Below are 21,088 nucleotides of genomic sequence, written 5' to 3'. Positions count from 1 at the left end.
GCTGTTTAAGGAAAATCTGTTACAAGATTTCTGGAGCTATAAACAGCTGCCATGGATTGGATTGGATTTAAACGCGTCAATCTTACATTGATTTTATTGTTTAAGTTTTCAAAACACAAAACTACATTGAGCATGTTAATGGTGTACCAACAATAAAATATCAGTTTCATGATTACATATGCAATCTTTCTCCCCAAAAAAATGACATTTAAGTCCTTTTCCACTAGCTTTGTAAACAATGGAGGTGAGATAATTGATCATGTGAGAGGGGATGTCTTTGAGCAGCAGAAGGTCACCGCCCGCCAGACGAGCTGATAGGGAAAATGGCGTTGATGCTCCCGAGCTGCCATTTTTCTTCCCTGACAAAGACTCCATCTGCCACCAAGCCATTTGCAGCCTCCGAGTCAGAATATCAATGATTTCTAACCATTCTACAACTCGCCGTTCACCTTGGCGCCACCTCCACACCCGTCTGAACGCTGACACCGCAGATCCTCTCTGCTCTATAGGCTGCCAACAAAACTGTCATCCAACTAAGTGACATTTGTGCCGCTCAAGATTGGTGAGCATCTTATTAGCATTGATAATATTTGAGTGTTTTGAGATTTCAAGAAGCTGCAAGGTTTCAGATTTTCTAGGTTATAATCAAAACAACACATCTGAGACTTTGGAAGGTTTTTTTACAATACACACACTGCAGGATCTTTATTATGTGATGCATAATGTTGCTGTACTAATGAAGTCAGGAAGGGACTAAGGATCCCTGAAGACTTAATGCCATCAGAAAAGAAGGAACAGCAGGCAGCTGGCCATGCCACCCAAGAAAATTCAATTTTCTTCAATGCCATCTGCACACCTCAGTGACGCTCTCGCAGGCCTACAGTCTTCAACAAGCTCTCTTGTAGATTATGCTAGTGTTGTACTTAAACCCAGCATGTCTGACCTCTCACCACCGAAGAGAAGCTTAAATTATGTAATTATTCCACTTTATTGACAACAAACTAGCCTCTGTGTCTGCATCTGTCTAGAACTTGAACAGTTTTTTGTATATGACATTCCTTTCAGCGGCCTTATCCCATTTGAGCACAAGTTCTCCACATAAATCCACATGGCTGCCTCCATTGTGTTCATGTCCTAAATATTAAATTACTTTCTTAAAACTGGCAGGCTATACTGATCTGAGAAACCCAAATAGAACATAGAGAAATGAGATTCAGCCAGTATACACAAGTCACACACGCATTCGCCACTTATGGGTTGGATTGGTGTACATATAAGAAGTTGTTTGGTGCTTTAATTTATCAATTTATTATGCTAAAGGGTTATTCTCTAAGTTCCTTTGCTGCTAAATAAAGGGGTCTTACATATATACATACATCATCTAAACATGCACACTTTCAACTGCCATCCAATCCCCAAAACCCTCTAGAAAACAATACTATTTAGTACTTTAGAACTATTCTACAAATCAATATTACAAAGACTAACCTTAAAACGTGTTATTTCTACAGATGACCCACTGCGTTGTGTTTGCTGAATTTTGGATCTGCTCTGGTCTCTCTTTTTTCTGCCTTGACTCAATCCTTCATAACTTTATCAATCACTAAAGTTATGTTGTAAAGAAGGGTGAACCATAACTTTCAACTTCTTTGACGTGCTGTCATGGTAAACATTCAAAAGGAATAATGACTGAACAAAGCTAACAATATAAAGATGCTAATAAGTACAAATTGTAATTCATTTTTTCATTGGAGAACTTATAGATCTCATGGTATCTTTATGTTGTTGTAAATACATAATACTCCCATAAAACAATGTGCCAGCTTAATAAACTGAGGAGTGGTCATCTGAACTTTCTAGTTTAATCCAGGATTTGGTAATGTAAAGATCAGCAATCTCCTAATGCCACATGAATTAACCAGTGGTTCTGGATTAGTAACATAAAACACATTACACACAATGCTGCCATTGTTGGAATCTAAATAAGTCTCAGTATTAATTTAATGTCTAAAAACAGTCAGTGTGAAAGTAGTATCCATACAGTACAAACAAAACATCTCACAGTTTAGATTTGCCATAGACAGAGATCTTTCATCACTTCACCTTTCCGTCCTGCATGTAGCTGCTCCTCTGGGCAGAGATATGCAGAGAGCAAAAGAAAAGTGGGCCCTGATAAGTAATACCTCATCATAATATACAGCCACAGCGATGGCCTCTTTTGGTCACAAAATATAGCCTATACTCAATAAAGCTACACTATTAACTACAGCACATAAATATATTAAAAAGAGGGGGGGAACTGAAGTAGCTCAACCTCTTACACATACAAAATACACTTTATAATGATGCATATAAAAACACACATGACCATAAAACTAGCCTCCCTCTCATTTACTGTAAGACTGAAGAATCAGCATTTTCCGAATAGCACTACTTTTTATGTGGTATGGAAAAATATAATATGACTGGCAACACACTACCAACTCATGTCCACCTTCTTTAAAGTACTTTAAAATTTAAAAAAAGAGGAAATTGTATCATTCCAATATTCAAGCAAACCTAATCATTCATAAAATAAAAACTGTAACACATTTATTTGTTTATTGGATTCGAATTAACTTGACATTTGAACAGTGCAAGGAAAATGTCCTGCTTCACTTTGTCTCTTATTAAAATATTGTTTGAAAACAACCACGTCTGCTTTGTCTGGGGCCAGACATGCCCTTTGTGTGCTTTGTATCTCCATTGTGTTGAAGTGGTATAGAAAGCAGCACGGCCTGGCTCTTGCTCTAAAGCAGCTGCCGGCACGAGGTACAATAAAGCACTGATTTAAATAAGTTTTTTTTTGTTATTAAAGTTAGTTTCGCCCTCTCTGTATATGTGTGTCCTGTCTCTCTTTTGCGGTTCAGTTGAAAACATTGCTCGGGAGAGTTGAACTAAGAAAAATGGATCATTGTGTTTAGAAGAAATCAGGTAGGGACATATTGTTAGAATCATAACACTCACACATGTTACCATCTAGTTCTGTTACTTTCTTCACCAGTTCTTTCTTTACTTTTTTAAAGAAATCCTTTGTACTTGATGTCCTTTGAAGTGTTGTCTTTACCGGGAATAAAGGCTACATTACAGTAAAGGGATTTTAACTTTCCAGACGGCTAGAGTTGTTCTATCATTAGCTTTCATCAACTTATACATTATATACACACGACTGACAACTCTTTTTCAAAAGTATCATTGAGTAAATATGTTTGTAAAAGCACCAAGAGTGAACTCTCCAATATTTTTGTTGTATAAATATTGAAGTATTTGGTCAAACATTATTGAATTGATATTTGATTTTGTCTAAATAGCCCATCTCTTGTTAGTAAGCAAGTACACTTAAACACAGTATCAATAATCATAGTTTTGTGAGAGCAAGGTAATGATATGTTAAATATCCTTGTGTCATCTTTTGGCAACCAAAACAATGGCTGACTAAAAACTTGCCAACCTGGCCAACGTTTCTGAAACTTTCTGTTTGAGTGTGCAGGTAAGCTGAAGGTTATTCATAACTGCAATAATAAATCCTTGAGGGCTTCTACTACACACAGATAAAAGGTGGGTACTCAGGTTTAGAGATGATGGGATTCCTGTGGCCAGGCTCACTTTGCCATTGCCATTTCGACTCGGTTTGTCTGCAGCGCTACAGATGACCTGTCTCTTTCCAGGGTCAGTCACATAAACAGTAGGAGACATTTTCCTCTAGATCATGAGGTGGCCGTGTACATGCCATCAATTTCATGGCACATTTTCAGCATTCTTTGCTTCATAAAAAGTGTAAGTGGCCAGTTTCACTCATCTTTAGGATTTCACTTGATGTTAAAAAGAGCTGAGAAGTACAAAAGGAGTAATGACGATGCAATGAGGAAGTATTAGAATTCCATCGTAGGTAAATGTGAGCACACATCCTTCTAGAAACTATAGCATTGTTCACTAAACTTATCTGATTTTCCACTAACACAATTAATAAAATTATTACTTCGCTTGCAGCACAGATGATTTAATCTCAAGTTTGTCTGCTGTACACCTGTGTTGATTTAGTGTGAACTAAATTAAAGTGTAATTATCTTCATATAGTCAAACAGTTTCATGATAAATACCTCTCATTAATTAACACCGACTCCACAATGGAGCATGTACAACAGAGAAAAATTAGCTGCACTTGCAAGACTGCAAATTAACACTCTCGCAGTTTGGCAGTCGGAGAAAAAACACGTCACACTTCCTGGTAGAGCTCATTTGATATACTCAACATCTCTGTCCTAAGGCCATTTTAAAACAAAGCCAAACAAAAGCTCCAACCCCACCAATTACCCCTGTTTGGCTCACAGTCATTTATCTTAATACACCCCTAAGCCCAAAAAGTTTTATTTTTTCCTCCCAAGAGATTTAAATATGTTATGAAGCTTTGACACTCCAATTCTAAGAAAGACAGGAATTAATTAGATACACACAAAATGAGAGCACAGCGTAATGCAGCACACACTAATTTCATAAAGGAGGACTTTGTTAAATCTCAACCTAATTGGAAATTCTAATCCTATGCCCAAAAAATGTTTTTAAATGAAGTGTTCTGCTTAGTCCTGTATTACCATTCATGAGTTACTTTTCCAATTGAACAAAGCAAACTGTTTTTCCCCTTGCAATATCAAAAGAGACACTTCAAAGAGCACGGAGGCAGAGATGGACAATGGGCAGCTGATGTAACCAAACACTTACTTGTATAAGACTGTCTTCAGTTCCGTGACATCACTGGTCTGCACCTGAAACACGAGACAACAGCAGTCAGATTTATAGCTTGATTTTATCGATTTACTCATTCAGCATCGTTCCTATCTGAAAGCTCCGTGAAAATAAAATAAAAATGGTAATATGCACCCAGAGGGGAGATGAGTTATCCATTCTAAACATCAGCAGAAAATCAAACTGCTGCTCAGAGAGAAAACCATAGGGCAATGGGACATAGAAAAAACACTTTGAGGAAATTGGATTATGGTTAAGTAAGTATAACAAGGGTAGCTACATTTGATTTAGCAGAAATCCAATGACCTTAGGAAAGTGTATCAAAAAATGTCTAAAAGAAACACATTCATATCCAAAATATACTTACTCACCATACCCTTCTACTGAAATGTCTGTTTTAAATTCTGTGTACACAAAGCAGCGTTCATTCTTAATGTTCATACTTTGACAACGCATGCTCTCGTGGTCAAGATATTTTATAACGTAACACACATAATGTGAGACGCTGCAAACATTTCTGACCCACGTGTGAACTCTTTATGAATTACCATCTGGGTTCATTTTGTTTGGAATGTAAAGGAAATGGAGCATGAATCTTTGTTATCCTTTCAAGTCTTCTTCATACATCATCACTCATAAACTGACTAAAAAGGTGTCTCTACAAACATACAGTATGAGTGTTGAAGTCATGGTCCTGTATTTTACTAAAAAGCCTTACCAATGAATTATAGCACCACAAACTAACAAAAAGAACAACAACATGAGTTATTGCCAGGCCGAGCTTTGTGGTTTTATTTTGAAAAGGAATTTAAATCAAACTAAGTCTCATACTTGTGACAATACAACATTAATTGGTAAACACCAACACTGCAAAGAGCAACCTTGTACTCACTTTGTCAACACTGTTTTGGTTTTAGATTCCACCTGATAAGACTAAAGGGATGGAGTGGTGTTAATGGTTTTGGTTTTTGTCACAGTTACAAAAGCAATTTTCAAATAGCAAGAATGTTGTAAATTCCCACTAACCAGAAGCAAGACACTAATTGAATTAAAAAGCTATTTGTTAAAAGCTTTTATTTTAAGCCCATATCAGTCAGGTTTTAGGAAGCAATCAAACATGCGCAAATGCAACCGAGTGACTATTGCCTGCTGAGACATGGTGTTGCTGATGTCTCTCCAACTCTTCAGCTTGTGGACTCAAGTCAATCACCTTGCCTTGAGATGTATAAGCTGTAATGTCTATGGCAAACATCATTGTATTTGCTGGTCTCCTAGAAAGACATAAATGCTCAATAGTATTTTTATATTTATTTGCCCTTACTGGAATAAAACTTGCTTTGTCACTCAGATGGGCTCAGACTGACTGGCTTGTGCTTCATGTTCCACAAGATAAGTCTGATTTGAAGAACTGCTTTTAATATATGTGCACCTGTCTCCTGGAACAAAATACATAATCTTCCTAAAATAAATACCTAATCAAAAACGGGGGTTTTCGATGATCAAAAGATCTCCCAAGACAGATGCAATGAACAAAATGTTTCCATTTAAATGTCTCGACACAACTCAAAAAAAGGTCAAAAGTATTAGAAAACATGTATTTTCTGACAGAAATATAGAAATATGTGTACCCTCACTCTCTATGCTTTGTTAATCAGCTGTACAAATATGAACAGAAAACACTGGATCTCTCCCAACTTGAGTATGACCTCCATGCTGTAATACAGCAGGAGCAGCAACACTTGTTGTGCGTCATCTGGACGCGGGTCACCTTACAGTTCCATCTGTGTCATTTTGTAGTGTGAGTACCAGTGTCAAAGAGATTACTGTCTTCTACACTTGCATGTTTCATACAGTATCAAGAGGAGAGAAGGTCACTCTCTAGTTTCAAATAATTGGTTGTTGCAACGAGCCTTTGAACTACTACAAGGCTCTCAGGTTACTCAGCTGTACATCTATCTGGCAGATAGCAATGACAAAGCTGCTTGTTTATGGTCTATTTGACAGTCTTTGCATTAAATGATTTGAAGGTCTCAAGCTCGCGTGCTATTGAGGTCAGGGTGAACATTGTGTTTGTTATGACTCTTACATCTTAATATTCCCTCTTTAAGTTTGAATCTCAACCTCTCAGCTCTGACAAACTAACGCAAACTATATTTGGAGCATTTTTCTTTTGTAACAATATAAAATTAAATATTGAATAACAAGTCTTCAGCACTTTCTGGGCATTACAATATTAAAACCAATGGGATCAACATGGAGAGTGCCAACATATGTTCATATGGTACCTTATACAGATTATTTCTAAGAGAGATCATTTACGCATAACCTAGACATGTGGATAATATTCAACCATTCAGCTAAAACACTTTATAGCATTTCAATAAAAAACAAAGAGTTTGTAAAAGGTTAAAATCACATTATGATAACCAAAAGCGCTCGCCCACTGACTGTGCAATTTCTCATCTTGGTGAGTAGAATTGACTCAATTAGGGTCACTAAAAACTCGATTTTGGCCTTTGCCGATTCAAACATTTTACGGGGGAATGATTTTTCTCTTGTCTTTAAGACCTGCCAATGTTGAGTGAAAATGTAATATTTTAAATGAAGCTGCAGCAGCCTGCCTAGCGCAGTTCAAGTGGGAAGTGTTTGGGGCAGCAGTGACCTGATTTTAAATGGACAAGGATCAATAAAAAGGGGGCTGCTAAGGCACAGTCTTTTGTCTTTTTGAGTGTGAAATGGATTAGAACAAAAACTGGATGAAAGGTTTGTATTAGTCCTGTAACTATCTGACTGAGAATATGGAGCCAAATCATTCATTCTCCACTGGCCTGGAATTCCTGCAGGAAAGGAGGAGAAATACTAAAACAAACAAGCAAATAGACTTCACTAGACCACTTGCATTTTAAATCACCAGCCCCATCTACACAGCAGGGAGACCTCAATCTCAACATCATTGGTTTAAATAAAGCACTACGAAAAGCATCTCCAGGCGGAGAGAAAATAGATCAGGAAGATGAGTGAAAAAGAGTAATCTCCCTGACATATTCCTAATAATCCACCTCCCTCGTGCCGGTCCCCCCAAGCTCACCCAATCATAAAGTGTCAACACTGACCTACAAAAAGGGACTCCCGTCAAGCCTTACATGTTTAAAAACATCAATCACAGCAGACAAAGAGGGTACATTGAATTATACAGCATTAACCTTCAGGGTTTGCATATAAAGACCATAGATTTATTTATGCTTGTGTGTTAAGATCCACGGCACTGTTCCTTACAGCAAGCTGGCTGCCAAATTGATGAACCTGCCCAGCCCTCAGCAGGAGGCCACAATCTGTGATTAATGAGTGCAAACTTGTGGAAAGGGTAAGAATAGGAGAGACAAAAAAAATGGGAGAAAACACAATTATTAGCAGTCCTTTTCCCCCCCCCTTGGGCCCTTTCAAAAAGGCCAACGGAAAAAGGGGCACTTTTAAAAGACCCAAGGACCATAAAGAGGGGAGCTCCTCATATTATGTAACAACAAGAGGGGCTACATAAATTGTTTTTGTGATCCCCACTCAAAATGTTGAGCACTGTTCAGCAAAGCACAACCAATTGCACATTTCACAGCTTCTCTTAAAACTGGGAAAATATTTAAAACTATTTAATCCACACTACTGTGTATACCTCACGCACAAAACTCTACCCAAGCCGCGATATGTGATGTATTGCTATAAGAATTAAGTTTATGTTTATAGTACCTATTTGAAGTTAATGAATAAATAGTTTCTAATCAATTTAACACAACTTGAATGAATAATTTAGCAATTATAGTTTGAAACCAGAAAGAACAAAACCATTCAATATCGTTTTAACATTCAAAGGCCAAGCTGCTGACTTGAGTTTTTTTATGTTAAAATTGCATATTAAAATCCAAGTATACAGCATCACAACATTGTTCTCTCTGCAGAGGTTTTCAAGGACATGTGCTCTGAATAAATATGAGGCACATTTAGTGACCTTCTACCTGTGTTTTGATTCATTGGCAGTTACTGGATGCATGCATAACACATCAAGGATGTGATCTGATTTATCTCGCTGCCTTGGCTACTGAGGCCATTTAAATGATGGACTTTACCAGGAAAATGTTTACTGCCATTTCACTTAGGACTGTGTGTGCAAAGGGCACACTGGATTTTATTACTATCAATTATATCTGTAAAGGCAAGTCAGCTCAACTGCGCAAACAAAAGATGTCTGCCAAAACAGTCTAAAATGTATCAAGGTAAATGTACAGCAACAAAACACGATTGTATGAGCCCAAAATGTTCACAAAGCATCACACACCACACATTCCTACATGCTGTCTTCACACAGTTTGACAGTGACCATTACAAGTTAATTTCCAGATTTTTAACAAAGCACAGTCCTTTTCATAAGGAAATATTGATATGTCACAGTGTAAAAAATCCCAGGTCTAGATAAGCTTTAGCTCTCTTATTGTAAATGCTGGCTGACTGTCATTTGGACACCTGAATACAACAAAGCCATCGTTAACGCCATTAGTAACACCTGTGCTTTACTAACTGACAAGTAAAGATGAATGCAGTGAAAATATGTTTACCTTTTCAAGCATGATTTTAATTCATTTAAGGTAGAATAGGATGTAACATAGTTGTCTTTAAGGTTGCAAGTTTAATGTAGTCAAATGTTGTCATGCATTTGCTTCGTGGCCTGTGTGTTTAGAATTGACGAGGTACTTTTTGTTATTCAAATATACTGTATAGATGTTTTTCATTTAGAGCAAGTGAAGTATGCCCAGCAATAAGAAAGTGTTTTGATGATTATTTGTCTACTGTCACTACAAGGTTTACAAGCTGAATTACTTAAACTAAGCCAAACATGTGACATGTCATCACAGGAAGAGGAAAGTGGTTGGATTGCAGTTTCATAACATACTCTTATCAGTTTTGAAATCTTACAACTCCAAACCCTAGTTATTAAAATTGTTTGATTAAAACACTTCTTTCACTTTCAACTCGACATAAATAGAGGTTGTATTATTCATATGTTTCCTCCTCCAAAGTTTCATAACTTTGGTACAGATACAGAACACAGTTTAAATAGACAGCGCTAATCTAATTTAAATACCCCAAGATGGCGAATGCCTTGTTGTTAATATGAAAGCAGAAAAATGGAGGGTATTGTCATAATCTCAAAGGGTACATTTCAGCCCACACCGCAGCTGCAGCATTAGCTGCGCTCTCCATATAGGAAGAAACAACAAAAAGAGAAGATAAAGAGGAGACTACCACGGCGGGCAGCCCCCTTTAAACACTCACAACAAATGATTTAATGTTAAGATTAAACATTTAAAAAGCCCACCTGTGTTATATCCAGTTATTTGCCCTTTTTATGAAATGTTGTCACGCGAAGCGTCCACAACAAGCATTAGCCAAAACCATACACTACTTTATGATGCACTCCTACGTGACGCGTGCTTTGAGATTTAAAACCCATTTATATGTGCGAGAATCAAACTTATAGACATGTTTTTATCACCCTGTCCTGTTAACGTTTTCGGACAGACGGTGGATCCGCAGAGTGGACTAGCTGGCAACAAAGACAAGATCCATGCTGCAAGGTAATGACAAGACTGAGCAGCCTGAGCCAAGTACCGGTGACATGTTAACGTTAGTTTCTCTACGTCCGAACACTCTTCTTGTGAACAGGGTAAAAGTGCAGCATGACAACAGTTACATTCCGAACAAAGTTTGTATCAGCAACATCCGTAAACTGTGTATCTACTTTGACGCAAACTTTTTTTTTTTCTTAAATAGCCGCGTTGAACTCACGGAGTCGATAACGCTTCAATGAGACAAGTGTATGAAGAGATGCTACTGGTATAGCTAACAAAAAACGTTAGCTTAGCTGTTAGCCCAGGCGACCGAAATCTGTGAAATAACACATTAACTGAACGTACGTTGGTGACAAACACCTAGCAAAAACATAGACAATTAAACTCACCTCATCTCTAAAATTCGATGTAATCCTTTGGAAAAAAAAGCGAAACAAGGTGATGATTTACTTCCCAGTTGTGTGCAGTTTTTGGGATGTTAAACAGACATGAACGGAGAGATTGGTCAGTGTTTAGTTGGCTCCGGGTGGCAGTGTGACTGAGTGTGTTGCTCTCTGGTCGCAGATTGAAGAGACTCTGCTCCGCTTCACTCGGAGCAACTCAAGACAAGTGACGTCAGCTCCACGCTCCGACAATGCAAACTTTTGTTTCCCAAAAACTGCAGCCAGCAAGTGCACAAACTGTCAACATCAGCGAATATACTCCTCACATCTGTATGAGCGTGCATCTGATGCCCTGCAAATGTAAACAATAAATGAAATCATAGCTCATACTTAATGATGATGCAGGCATTGTCAAAACGGTATTGAATATTGATATAATGCCCCTATAATCATTACACTGCTCATCAGTCTTTAGCAGTAATGGACGAAGTAGTTAGATCTTTGAGTATAGTAATACTAAAGTTTAAACAACTATTACAAGTCATGAGTTTAAAATCTTGTTTAAGTAGGCTAACAACATATAAGCTTCAAAATGTACTTAAAGTATCAGAAGCAAGTAGTCAATATGCAGAATGGCCTATTTCAGAATAAACATTTGTATAGTATTTGATTATAGTTATTGATGGATGCATGTGTTCAACACTTTTATATTGCAGATGAAAAGGTGGAACTCATTTTTATATTTTGTATTAATAATCTAAATATGTAACTTGTAACTTGAGTTGTCAAATAATTGTAGTGTAGATAGTGATATGAATAATAATAAACTATATTTTACATTTTCAAATGCTACACATCTTCAGGGTTTATTTAGAACTCTTCAGAAGGTTTAAATTAAAGCCAAAGTTTAAGGTTATGGTTTTTGTTTATCAACATAAAGGCGAAATAAGGTTTAGGGATGGACTGTATTGCATGGGATAATACATTATTGTGCAGACATTCTAATAGTCTGTTTTGTTATTAATAACCTAAGGAGGCTGGGTGAGTAGCATTGTCTTTCTGATGAAGGCATGGAGAAGATACTGTAGAGTAGAGTATCATCTGAAAGAGAAACTGACAGACAAATAACTAAATAATGTCTTTATTTTTTAAGTTTTAATGGTGCTTTAGTTGGTATCACTTCAGTGCAGGCAACAGTTCAGGTCAGTCTTATTGTTCCCAGGCAACATTTAGATTGCAGCATTACAAAAGCAGACACATCAAAACACTGACAAAGCTCTGTGAAGATAGGTCTTGCTATGTACTGTAAGGCTACATCAAAGCAAACTCATCCAACATCAAATGCAGTAAAATGTCAAAAGTATAAGATGAACATGCAATAGCAGTAAGAATAAAAGGTGTGTGCATAAGTAAATACAATCTAAAAAAGGAAAACCACTAAATAAGAGCAATTTAAAAAATGAAAACAGGAGATCTGTGACAGTCTCAAAGGGAGCAGCGTAAACTATTTTTTCCTTTTTTAAGGGATAGTAGTTTGCTAAAAAGTGTGAACTGCTTAGATTAAGTAACCAATCAAACCAAATGTTTAAAAACCCATAGAGAATCCATTAACAAGGCATTGCAATACATCCTGTTCTTCCAAAAAGTGACATCAGTTTCGCAACCATCTGCCTTTTTACCTCATCGTTAAGCAAGCATACAATCTGCAACCGGAAATTAGGTGCATTTTATTATTAAACTCACCGACAAACATTTACAGCACATTGTAATTAAACATGTAACAGTATGAAACTGTATCACTTATGTGGACTGATTTAATTGTGTAGATCCAGTGTTTAAATAACACAAATTATGATACAGCTTTTGTAAGGAATTGTTATAGAATGAGACATTTGCGTTGTGGGAGGTCAGAATTAAGGTAATGAGATTTCTGTGTTTATTTCTGGATGAATAAAACAATGTCACCTGTAATAAGAGTATCTTGCATTATATTGTTCTGTTTGAAATATGTGTTCGTTTTAGTGGATGGAGTGGATTTAAATGTATGCCATCTTTAGCCAAAGCACATTGGACATGACGTTTAGCTAATTAGATACAGTAATTAAGGCAAGCATATAAAGCAGTGGGGGAAAAAAACATTTGACAAATAACAATTTAAAAAGGGTGCTTGTTCACCATCCCTTGTGTTCATTGATTTTTCTCCATCCCCCCTCCTTTATTCTGTGTCATTTTAGATGCTGCAGTCACAGTCAAAGGAGCTACTGACTGGACTGAGTGAAACACGCGTGGCTGGAAGAACACACATGGTGAAATGGGGGTAAAAAACTGTTAGATAAATGTGTCAGCCGAGCCACAGGATACCTGTCTTTTTAATTGTATTGGACACATTTTCATCAGAGTGAATGAGCGATGAGAGAGATCAGGGCAGCGCCACTTCCAAAAGCCTTTTCTGACCATGGTTTTTCACATTGCACACTCAAAATGTCAGCCTACCTTGGTCATTTGTAACATACTAAATCGCAGTCGATGGCTGCAATGCAGCAGCATGCTGGGGGAAGGGCAAACAGTCTGTCTCCCTTTAAAAGGATTTTTAAAGAGTCTTGATTAGAAAGTATAATGAGATACCAAAGTCACAGCAAAGATGATCTCTCTAGAGACTGATGGAAAACAAATTAAGATGGTGCTTTTGTTTTTAATTATTATTTTTCTATCAGTCCAAAGAAAGCTCAGTGTACCCGTAAGGCACAGGAGTTGGACTCCATGTCATTGATTTTTTTTCCCCCCTGACATATTTGAATAATGCAGATTTTAATCGTGTCAGCACACAATGCTCTGATCCCTTTAACACCAAAGCCTTCCAGCACTGTACAGTATATGCATTTGATTTAGAAAATGGCACAGTGTCTGAGCTAAAAGGTACTTTGGTCACGTAAGTTTGCATCTGTGTGCCAGTCTGTGTCTGTGTCTGTGTCTGTGTCTGTGTCTGTGTGTGTGTGTGTGTGTGTGTGTGTGTGTGTGTGTGTGTGTGTGTGTGTGTGTGTGTGTGTGAGATTTGATAGATATCATATCTATGACCTTTGTTTTTGGCTGTGCATTCATAGGGTGAATCATGGATTGCAATGATTTTTTTTTAAATATCGTATCAAATACATAAGTGGAATTACAAAATTGTGAACACAGTCAGTTTTAGGTATTCATTTTAAACGAACAAATAGGATAGTAATAATAAAGATGCAGACCTGTATGAGGTAAAGAATTGAAGAATACTTCGTGTTGACATCATTTCTTTGATTATACTACTGCTTTTCTAGAATGACTTGGGTTGAGTGCAGTCATCTAAATACTGGCCTTTATTTTGCTCTGTTAATTGGAGCATGTTCCAAGATAGTGAATGGGGGAGAAACATGAGACTTCCAGGACATGAGAAACAGATGCTCTACAATACTGTGGACACTGATACCTTTCCTGGGAAAGACATGAATGAGCTGAAGAGAAATAACTGATATGTGGAGAAAGAAAGAAGAGACGTGAGATTGCGGTGAAACCGGAAAGACAGGAATAAATTGTGACTGAATTGAGTCTGGCCTTCTGCATTTACACAAAGGCCTGATTTAGTACCATTTCTTAAGAATTAAAACACTTTGAAGTGTATGTATTTTATTGACACATAACTATTCCACAGGCTTGGTACACTTGTTCATATCCAGTGTGCCTCTCATTTCATTCCATCTGTCGTGCTACTGTATGTCATATCTTATTCATGCATACCAATGTCCATTTTAATTAGTCATTCTGGGTCAATGTAGACCTCTCCCTGCTTTAAGCAGCGGTGTGACAGATGTGTGAATGAAATCACGCGCTGTTCTGTGAGTTAAAATAGGCCATTAGAGCCATTGTGATGAGACAACAGCCCCTCTATGGTTATAAAATGCATACAGCCCAGTTAACGGAAAAGATTGTTTTAGCGATGTTACAGCATTAATTACTTTAGTTACAATCCGCTTGCAAAAAATAAAAGGTTATGCCTAAAAAGGTTCATCCCAAATTAAATTCAAACCCATTATTTCTCAAAAAATCTAATGAGGCATTTCAGTATATTAGCATTACAATTAATTATCATAATTATGCCCATGCATGAAAACACATTTAATAAACCCATCCTTTTGCATGTCAATACACATTTTAACTGTTGTAGCTGACGAACACTCTTTTCCGAAGCATTATAACAAATTACAAATCTGCGTAGGTTCAGTAGACCTTGCTCAGCCTGATAATCAGATTCATTTGCCATTTTGTTTTCATGTCATTATTCATTCTTAACTAATTCTATTTGAATTGCTAAAATAGAATGTGAGATGAGGGCAGAAATGAAGAGACCAGACTAGAATATGTATACTGCAATCACACTCCAAGCTTTCCAAATGTGTCATACAGCGTGCCATTCAAAAGCTCACAGCATCTGCTATGGAATCTCTAATACATGATACTCTGTTGCGCGTAATGAGTGTGAATCACTCTTTGGCCTTTGAAAATCTGCTACATTTGAGTTTTGATGAAAACTGTATAATTAAGTTATTTTTAAACTATGTGGATTTGAGTTAATACATAATGGATGTAATGTATGTTGGAGTGATGAATGTTTCAGTTACATTAGAGTGTTCCTCATTATTGATTATGTTATGCCCATTTTACTATAGCTTTTAAAATGACTGTATACAATCATATTTATGATAAATAACATAATAATAAAAAACAACAACAACCCTAAAGACAGATTATATTGAGACCCGTCAATCAATTCCAGAATAATAGCAGGGTCTGATATTTGATCAGGCTTTTGTTCACATTTTTAGATATAGGATGTTAAGGCTTTTGTTGACATCTAAAGAAGGAAATTATTCCTCAAAGTCGATTCACGCAATAATCTTTTAAAACATTTTTTAAATAGTTGGTTTTTGTGGAAGAATACTTTTTAGAAGCAATAGTTTAATATCTCCATTCTACCACACTTCTGCAGTTTTGGACCTTCGTCTTGCATACCATGTTAATTATTTGCCACCACAGCAAGATTTAAGACTTTCTTAATCATCAAAAGGACTTTCACCTCAGCCTGGAGAAGGGATAAGCCTTCTATAACTATTACATCAGATATTGTATTACATCTACTATAATTACTTCCCATTATAAATATATTTATGGTCTATAAATGAACAGGTGTTTTTTTTAGTGTTCCAATAAATTAATGTTCAACAAAACTCCTTGCACAAACAGACCAAAACAAATGTATTCAATGATTCTGGACCTCATTAGTAAAGAGAATCCCTTCACAGCAATGTCAGGAGTGGGACTTGACAGAAATGTGAATCACTGTCCCACCTTGTGGCCAAACCTAGAAATTACCTGTAAAGCAGGGACGAAAAGGTTATTGTTATGGCTATCTCTTAGTGTTTCACAGAAATTAATGTAGACACAGAAATGCTTTGGATAGTTCATAACAAGAGTTTACAAACATTGAGAGAAAGTACACAATAAAATAGTCATACATACTGGGGATTTCTTTAGGTGACAGACTTCTTGAAAGGTGTAAAATGAAATGTATGATTTAATGGGAAAACAAAAAAGATTCCCTGCCGACTTCTCTCAGTTCTGTTTAATCTCGGCCCACGCTGAGATGTCAACAGAGCTACTGGACATTTGGAGGGAGTGGCGCTTTACACATGACAGTGATTTAGACATCCTTTCAGAACTAATTAATCTCTATCCCCAATTTCAGTGTCCTTCTTCATCCTTCTGCTCATGCAGTGACATGTTTATTTAGTAGAAACATTCTAAATAGATCCCAAAGAACTCTTCATTTTTTCTCACTTTGCTAGCTTTCGACACTGCCGGACAACACACGGCTGGGAAGCCTGGTAACTACTGGTACCTAGCGGCATACTAGCAACACTCAGATTAATTTAACAAAGTCAACAACAAACACTTCTAATAGTCAAACATACTTTATTATGAGTACAAAGGCTCAGATACAAACAAATTATCCTCAAGTATTGCACAAAAGCATTCATGTTTAAAAAGACTAAGCAACTGTATTAAGAAGCCTATTTTACACAATGTAATAAAGTGTCATCATTCTGGAGTATACCCATCACACAGCCAAGTATTGATTGTCATTATGTTCACAGGAGGAGTTACTTTTTCCACTAACAAAATCATCAGGGCACTCCTAAGAAATAAAGCACAGATAATTCAATAATTGGATTTCATTTCATGTTTTTTTATATATATATATATATATATATATATATGTTTTTTTATATATATATATATATATATATATATATATATATATATATATATATATATATTGCATCTTTCGACAGGGTAAACAGTGCATAAAGGACTGGCAATGTAGATTATTAATATATATATAAACTCTGGAATAAATGAAGACATCTTCAGTGTTGTGATTTTTACTGGCTATATTTGTTTTAGTCTTGTCACAATATAAACTCAAGCACAGGATAAAATGCAAGGAAATGACAAAGGACATTCTCTGGCAGTATTGGCTTAGGACAGCTTTCCATTACAAAAAATATATTTATAAAGAATCTGCTTTACGGACTGTGCAAAACAACATTTACATGCGTGGAGTAACGTGGCAATTGCTCAAGCAATAGCAAGGCTTTTGTTTGGATCAAGCTATTTACATGTGTCCCTGATAGCTTGTGATTGAGAATTCCTGTTTCTCTGAATGCTGCTTTAACAGACATGAAGGAAAACTGTAATGGATGGCATTGTGTCGCTGCATCAGTTGACCCTAATAGTACAATCTCCATTTTGTTAGTCTCACTAACTCACAAAAAAGTGTATTTAATCCCTTCGCGCTTGGTTTGCGCAGATGAAAAAAAAAAAGCAGAAGTAGTGGTAGGTTAGTATTAGAGTAAGCCTGCAGGCAGATTTATATTGTGACTAATGATATTGATATGTGTTAACCAAACACTACTTCAGTAACAGTTTTTTCAAATTGAACTTCTCCATGCATGAACACCCACCTATTAGGTAGCTGCTTCCTTTTGTGAAACAGAGAGTAAGTTCTCCTATGGCACGTTGTCATTCTCCTCTGCCTCCACCAGGCAGGACCGGTCTGAGTCCAGGACTCGGAATGGAGGGTGGTATTCAAAGGGCGTGAAGATAGAGGTACCTAGATTGCGCTTCTGTTGAAGGAACCAAATAACTGCGGAGACTCCCATGATGGCCACCACGCTGAGAATGACCAGAGCAGACAGCAGCGCGCTGGGTTCTGAGGAGAACAAGAAACAATGCAAGGAAGGTCACTACAATAAACACTAAATCACTGAGGAATAAGTAAAGAAACAGCAAAATCAGCTCAAAGGTCGACTTACGATGCTTGACTTCCACTGCCTCTGAAGAAACAAAAAACACATTGTGAGGCCAGTGGAAAACAATTTTGACTATATCTCCTGAAGTCACATTACCTCAAACGTTTGCTACATGGACTTAAGATTTAAAAAAGACTCAGGAAGTTTATGAACATAACAAAAGGTCTAATAGACATTGTGACTTACATGTTGTATATAAAACATTCAAATTCAAAGGAGCTTTATCGACATGACCATATCAAAAACATACTGTAGTATTGCCAAAGCATGTTGTATTATGTGTAACGAGGTAAAAAACGATACATGTGGCACAACAGCAAAAGCATACATGCAACAAATATCAATCTTACTTTGATCTGTTTCGCAGACCACTCCATTCTCTGCCTGTTCCAGGCAGCTGACATTTTCCCATTTTCCTGTGTTGGTGTGCAGGGCCACACATGTATCCAAGGGCATAAGGTCTGATGGGGAAGAGCTGTCCTCCCAGTTACTGAATCCTACAGGTTTCTCACCTAACCACTTCATGTTGTCACCTGACAGGACACAACAACATTAACAACATTAATCCAGCACGACAAGAAGCAATAATACAGCCACTACCTTAATAATGTGAACCATTCATGTTTGTGGTAGCTTAACATAATTTACTAAAGTTGTGCTAGATTTGAAGACAATAGGAGTGTTTTCATACAGCATTTAAAAAAGTAGACATTGTGTCATGTTCTCTAAAATAAAGGAATAACTTAAACATGGAGCTGACACAAATCTAAAAACATCTGCAATAATTTTTGAGTTAAGACCAGTTAAGATTTCTTTGTCAAACTACTGTCTCCAAATAAGAAGATAAATTGATCATAAATGAGAATTTTGTAGAATTAACAACATATAATACCCAAACAAATAGACACCTTTCCAATTATGATCAATTTACTTTAAGACAAAACACTTTATGATAAATAAAAACATCCCTTTTGAGATACAGAATTGGTCTTCCATCTAGTTACCTCCAAACAATTGTTAAAAGTTGAATAACCTTTCTGATTGTTATAGAGAATCAAATTCTATCTCATGGAAGTTAGCCAGCATGTCTTCACAGTCCTCCGGTCACATGGCACTTACTGTTTGTGTCATAATACATCCCCAGCCAAATGTTGACATTGTTTTTCCAGACCTCTGGGCTATATTTAAAGACAAAGTCATTCTCCTCAGCACTCTGGATGGTCAAAAGCTCTAGAAAAAGAACAGCAATTTATGACAAGAGAATAAACATTGAGAATACACACAATCCATTTGCCATTAACAAGATAGTTTAAAAAGTAAATGTCGTTGGTACCAAATCCTTGGCAGAGAGTTTTTGCTCTATCAAAAGTGTAGCTTTTGATTTTGTCTTCTGCTCCGTGGACAAAGTGGTAACACCCGTCTCCAAATGGCACCCAGGTGCGTCCATCTGCAGGGCAGTCTGAGGAAAAACATTCGACAAACATGATCTATCTTTATGTATTTATTCGTAGCTGTTAATGATGACTTAAAAGCTACAGGATGAAACATTTACAAAAACACCATGTCAATTATAACTGACTTAAACTAACTTTCAAGTTTCTGTAACAGAGGTGAAACTTTATGTAGTTGAAATAACCCTTATGATTAGTTTCAACTTGTGACCACTGTTCCTCTTTATCAATGCAGTTGTGCCATGTTTGGCAAATGGTGTCTTGCTTTTCTAGACTTTTATACACTTATTGTGTTCTGCTTTGTTACTGCTACACCTGTTAATTGATAAAATGGTTGTCCCCTCAATGGAGCTCTTACTGAAGTTACTATAAAAACACAATATGTCATAAATGTTGCCAGTTTATTTAAGAAGTCTCATCGTTGTAGCAAGGTTTAAGGTGGTCATTTATTTACTCCATGGTTATTACTCTTCCAGTTTTACTCGTTTAAATGTCAACACAGCCAGTAATTCCTGTAGCCTACATAAGAGGTTACTGCCTAAATTAGCTTTGAGGCGACTTAAAAGCAAAATAGAAAAAAATAAGATGTCCTTGAATACACCCACTTCTAACGGGAAACACGGGTTTATAATTTGCTTTAAAAAACCTGTATCGCAACCCAGGAAAGCACAACACTTTGAACGCAGTTACTAATGCTAACCCTGATTCAACAGTTATGTTGCCATTAGCTCAACAACAGTGTCGACATTTGGGAAATGTGCTAACAGTACTAGCTACTGACATGCCTTATCGTGAGAAATTGAACACAAAGCAAACATAAGTACAAAGAGCAAACAGTTGCTGCAACGTAGGCCTACACAATGCTAAATTCAAGATATCACGTTCATTTAGCTTAGAGCGAATATTTAAACTCTTACCTCCCGTCAAACCCAACCGCAGCTGAAGAAACAACACAAGGACACCGCATATAAATGTTAGGGAACGCTGATGCTTCTCCGTTGACTCCATGACAGAAAAGATAATATTATATAATAATGTTGTAGCACAAACTAGTTCTCTGACTGATTCCAACCCTTCTCTGTTTGACTATAGTGCCTGTCTGAAGCAGCAACGTGAGCGAGATCCCACCCACACACCACCCACACCACGCGCACACACACACACACACACACACACACACACACACACACACACACACACACACACACACACACACACACACACACACACACACACACACACACACACACACACACACACACGCACGCACACACACACACACACACACACACAAGTAATACAGCCCACACAAATGGCTACAACACTACTACAGTAATAAATACTGTGTACACTCACAAGCCTGCACTGATATAGAATACCCTCATTGGTTTACTGTTGATTCATGTCCTTACATTGCTTAACATACTGTCAACAAAAAAGGCAATTTAAACAGT

The 21,088-nt window shown here is 37.0% G+C and overlaps 2 protein-coding genes across 7 annotated transcripts in view; both read right to left on the bottom strand.

The window, feature by feature from the left end:
- Window positions 1–11,003, bottom strand: part of LOC117485761 (bromodomain adjacent to zinc finger domain protein 2B) — a 44,266-nt gene extending 33,263 nt beyond the window's left edge. For all 5 annotated transcript variants that reach the window (XM_034134447.1, XM_034134450.1, XM_034134451.1 and 2 more), the window contains exons 1-2: window positions 10,790–11,003; window positions 4,759–4,802 (exon numbers count right to left, since the gene is read on the bottom strand). The gene's annotated coding sequence lies outside the window, so the exon portion shown is untranslated. The remainder of the gene's footprint in view (window positions 1–4,758; window positions 4,803–10,789) is intronic.
- A 5,763-nt stretch (window positions 11,004–16,766) lies between these two features.
- Window positions 16,767–20,756, bottom strand: cd302 (CD302 molecule). 2 transcript variants are annotated; one of them, XM_034134477.1, is made up of 7 exons: window positions 20,552–20,756; window positions 19,517–19,642; window positions 19,303–19,413; window positions 18,534–18,716; window positions 18,187–18,207; window positions 17,836–18,083; window positions 16,767–17,006 (listed from the first exon to the last, which is right to left on the bottom strand). In XM_034134477.1, exons 1-6 carry the CDS (start codon window positions 20,640–20,642, stop codon window positions 17,881–17,883), a joined length of 735 nt encoding a protein of 244 aa, XP_033990368.1. In that variant the 5' UTR covers window positions 20,643–20,756; the 3' UTR covers window positions 16,767–17,006; window positions 17,836–17,880. The 2 variants fall into 2 exon arrangements, with proteins under 2 accessions (XP_033990368.1, XP_033990367.1); XM_034134476.1 differs by having other exon boundaries at window positions 16,767–18,083.
- Between the last annotated feature and the right edge of the window lie 332 nt (window positions 20,757–21,088).

The sequence above is a fragment of the Trematomus bernacchii genome, unplaced genomic scaffold (assembly GCF_902827165.1).
Source record: "Trematomus bernacchii unplaced genomic scaffold, fTreBer1.1, whole genome shotgun sequence".
NCBI classification, from domain to species: Eukaryota; Metazoa; Chordata; class Actinopteri; order Perciformes; family Nototheniidae; genus Trematomus; species Trematomus bernacchii.
The sequence above is the reverse complement of the archived record's forward strand: the minus strand, read 5'-3'. Positions and strand labels throughout refer to the sequence as shown.

What these genes read in the sequence shown, in the direction of transcription:
- cd302 (XM_034134476.1), bottom strand. Translation starts at nt 20,642, where the DNA reads ATGGAGTCAACGGAGAAGCATCAGCGTTCCCTAACATTTATATGCGGT. An exon ending in GATGTATTATGACACAAACA is followed by an intron (nt 18,717 to 19,302) that starts GTAAGTGCCATG and finishes GTGTCCTGTCAG; the next exon opens with GTGACAACATGAAGTGGTTA. An exon ending in GGCAGTGGAAGTCAAGCATC is followed by an intron (nt 18,084 to 18,186) that starts GTAAGTCGACCT and finishes TGTTCTCCTCAG; the next exon opens with AACCCAGCGCGCTGCTGTCT.